We start from the raw sequence: 3,797 nt of genomic DNA, 5'->3' as shown, positions 1-3,797 counted from the left end.
GAAAGAGAGAGAGATCTGCTGACCCAAGTGGACCACAAAGCAGGAACTTGATCTCAGGATCCTGGCACAAGCACAACTGCTTAATTACGGTTCAGGGTCAGAGTAGGCTCACTAGCTTTTGTTTTCTTTACAGAGATCTATATCTCTAGGTTAGTTTTTGACTTTTGACTTTTGACTTTTTCAGTAGCAGATAATGGACAATTCCAAATAGCTTAAGCAAAAAGAACCCCTACACACACACACACACACACACACACACACACAGAGCAAAACCAAAAGGAGGGACGTGTTGGCTCGTGTAACTGAAAAGCCCACTGGTGGAGCTGGCCACAGACAGTGTAGGTATACATTAGGCTCTTAGAAGTCTGTCTGCATCTACCATCCTCTTGCTTTCTGTTATGGTACTCTATTTTCATTCTGGCTCTCTCCACATGGTAACCCCCAATAGCTCTTGGCTTATATTATCTTAGAGCCATCAATCTCATTGGGAAGAAAACTTGTCTTCCCCAATAGTTTCAATAAAATTTCCAGTATTGAATCTTATTGGACTGATTTAAGTCACATTCCCATTCCTAAACGCATCACTATGACGAGACCAGGGTAATGAAACAAGCTCTTTTTTTTTTTTTGGAGATACAGTCTCACTTTGTCACCCTTGGTAGAGTGCTGTGTCATCATAGCTCGCAGATTCCAGGTAGTATCAGGCAGGCCATTACAAAGATGCCCCCATTTATAGTGAACTACAAACAGCTGAGATTCTTTATAAGTATTGGGAGTTAAGGATGGTAGACAGCTCTGTCTTGGTGGAATTATCAAGGAATAGATCAAAGTGAGAGTAAAGCTATAGAACTTCGAACAGTCCTTAAATGCTTCACATTTTGGGCAGGATATAATGAAAGAATATATAACAATTCTTTGGGCTGCAATCAAGTCTAGCATCTTATATTAAGATTAGTTAATGTTTGTAAAGTACTGTGCAGATATGCCCTTTTAAAATGCTAAGTATTCTAAAAAACTACACAGTAGCATTTTACTAAATGTAAAAGATCTAATGTTCATCATTTCTTTGGTACAGGTTGGCAAAGATTCTTTTGGCAATGACTATATAGAAAACTTAAAACAGAATGGTATTTCTACAGGTAAAATTTTATCTTTTTTAAAGTTAGTGGTTCTTCTGTGATCTTGTCCCAAGCCAAGAATAATTAAATATAGATCAGAATTATTAGATCTTCTCGTGGTGGCCAGAGAAGTTTTGTGCACAGCTTGATCTCCTCTTGCTTAATGTCTTTTGGTTGATTCTTTTATGTACATTCCTCCAGATGGAAGTAAAATAATAGGAGATTCCAAAGCTTCATCTTATGTAACAAGTGACAAGGAAAAACAGGTGCCTCATTCACAAAAGATACTTTAAGAAAAGTTTCTGAATGTTATAGCTAGAATGATCATGGAAACCATCAAGGCTGATACCATAATTTCACAGAATAGAAAACCCAAAGGCCAGAAATGTTCTGTTATTATTTTTTTTTTTTCTAAGAGCACACAGTTGGTAAGAGCTAGAGCCAGGACTAGAATGCAGGTCTTCTGAGTTCCGGGCTCTTTGCTGCTATCAGAGGCTGCCTGATCAACATTTCTGTTTACACGCCAGACTGTGAATCTTGATGAAATGCCAAGCTTATGATAATGAAGAAAATCAAAAAAGTTCATTTTATAGGTTTAACCTTTGTATTTACCTCAACTCTGTCATTTCTTTCAGTGAAGAAAATAAAGGTGTTGGTCTGGAAAAATGCATATTATACAATTATGAATAATTAGAGAGAATTGGAAGTAGGAATGGTTTGGTGGGTTGTTACTAATGTAGAGAAAAGGTGCAACTAAATGTAAAGCTGTCTGTTTTCCTCATTGTATAGGTGATGGGTATAAATTAGCACTAATTACTTTTTTTTTTTATCATCCCAGATGGTTAAAGGTTAAAAAGTTTTTTCAAGGATTAGTGTTATAGGAAATTGTTAAAATAAATTATCTTTGCTAGGCTGTATGTACATAATTATAATTTTCCCTTTTCTTTTAGAATTCACATATCAGACTGAAAATGCTGCTACAGGAACGGCTTCTGTAATTGTCAATAATGAAGGTGTTTCACATATCAGAGTGTCATTTTATAAAACAGACAGTTGATTTCCAGAACTACACTAGAAGTATCATTTTTATTCTGATCCTATGGACTTCTTATCATATCCACCATTCCAAGCCCTAAAGTGTTGCTTTTCTCCCAAACCAAATACAAATGTGTTCCATTTTATTTATATTTACCACATTGATCATCCAAATGTAAAATTGTCTCTAATATATATGAATTTGCCTCAAAATAATATTTCTATCCTGTAATATCCCCCTTTATGTGAACTCAGAACTGACATTTGTTTTTAAAAACAATATTCATCTGTCGTTTCAGTTACATGTACATACATAAGTAAATAGGTTTTTCTTTTCTTTTTTTTTTTTTTTTTTTGAGACAGAGCCTCAAGCTGTCCCCCTGGGTAGAATGCTATGGCCTCACTGCTCACAGCAACCTCCAACTCCTGGACTCAAGCGAGTCTCCTGCCTCTGCCTCCCAAGCAGCTGGGACCAGAGGCACCCGCCACAACGCCCAGCCATCATTGTTGTTCGGCGGGTCCGGCTGGATTCGAACCCGCCACCCTAGGTGTATGTGGCTGGCGCCCTAGCTGCCTGAGCCACAGGCGCTGAGCCAGTAAATAGGTTTTTCAAAGAAAAGTTTGATGAATCATATTTATAGAATATTCCTGAGAAAATGGCATCTACTAATTACTTTTAACTTATTGTAGTGTTCAATTTTGTCTGCTCTTTAAACAGCAGTCAAATCTCCAACGTCTGTATACAACTAAGTCTGCCACAAGGCTTTGGTATAGGTGAAACATTTACCGTTAAAAATATGGGGCACCTGTGGTTAGTGAGTAGGGCACTGGCCCCATATACTGAGGGTGGTGGGTTTGAACCCAGCCCCAGCCCCAGCCAAACTGCAACAAAAAATAGCCAGGCATTGTGGCAAGCGCCTGTAGTCCCAGCTACTCTGGAGGCTGAGGCAGGAGAATCGCCTAAGCCCAAGAGCTGGAGGTTGCTGTGAGCTGTGACGCTACAGCACTCTACCAAGGGCAACAAAGTGAGACTCTGTCTCTAAATAAATAAATAAATAAAAGAATCGTATTTTAAAATACCATAGGGCAGGCTCGGCGCCTGTGGCTCAAGAGGCTAAGGCACCAGCCACATACACCTGAGCTGGCGGGTTTGAATTCAGTCCAGGCCCACCAAACAACAATCACTGCTGCAACCAAAAAATAGCCGGGCATTGTGGCAGGCGCCTGTAGTCCCAGCTACTTGAGAGGCGGAGGCAGGAGAATTGCCTGAGCCCAGGAGTTAGAGGTTGCTATGAGCCGTGATGCGATGGCACTCTACCTAAGGCAACAGCTTGAGGCTCTGTCTCAAGAAAAAAAATATATCTATAGGGCAGCATGGTGCATTTTACAAGGGTACATATCAAATCTACTAAGTGTAGAGTATAAATGTCATAACACAATGATTAAGAAAGTACGGTGAGGCTCGGCGTCTGTGGCTCAAGCGGCTAAGGCGCCAGCCACATACACCTAAGGTGGCGGGTTTGAATCCCCAGCCCGGGCCGCCAAACAACAATGACAGCTGCAACCAAAAAAATGGCCAGGCGTTGTGGCGGGCGCCTGTAGTCCCAGCTACTTGGGAGGCTGAGGCAGGAGACTCGCTTGAGC

The 3,797-nt window shown here is 40.4% G+C and overlaps 1 protein-coding gene across 1 annotated transcript in view; it reads left to right on the top strand.

Annotated features, from left to right (window-relative positions):
• The first annotated feature begins 668 nt into the window (after positions 1 to 668).
• The window catches only part of RBKS (ribokinase), a 58,697-nt gene continuing 55,568 nt past the window's right edge, over positions 669 to 3,797 (top strand). Inside the window, exons 1-2 of the mRNA XM_023511842.1 lie at positions 669 to 1,139; positions 2,069 to 2,131. Coding sequence (XP_023367610.1) covers positions 1,052 to 1,139; positions 2,069 to 2,131 — 151 coding nt within the window. The 5' untranslated portion in view covers positions 669 to 1,051. The remainder of the gene's footprint in view (positions 1,140 to 2,068; positions 2,132 to 3,797) is intronic.

This window comes from Otolemur garnettii, unplaced genomic scaffold, assembly GCF_000181295.1.
Source record: "Otolemur garnettii isolate 467f Iridium unplaced genomic scaffold, OtoGar3 scaffold00022, whole genome shotgun sequence".
NCBI lineage: Eukaryota > Metazoa > Chordata > Mammalia > Primates > Galagidae > Otolemur > Otolemur garnettii.
Note: the sequence above shows the minus strand (reverse complement) of the source record. Positions and strands in the feature narration are given on the sequence as shown.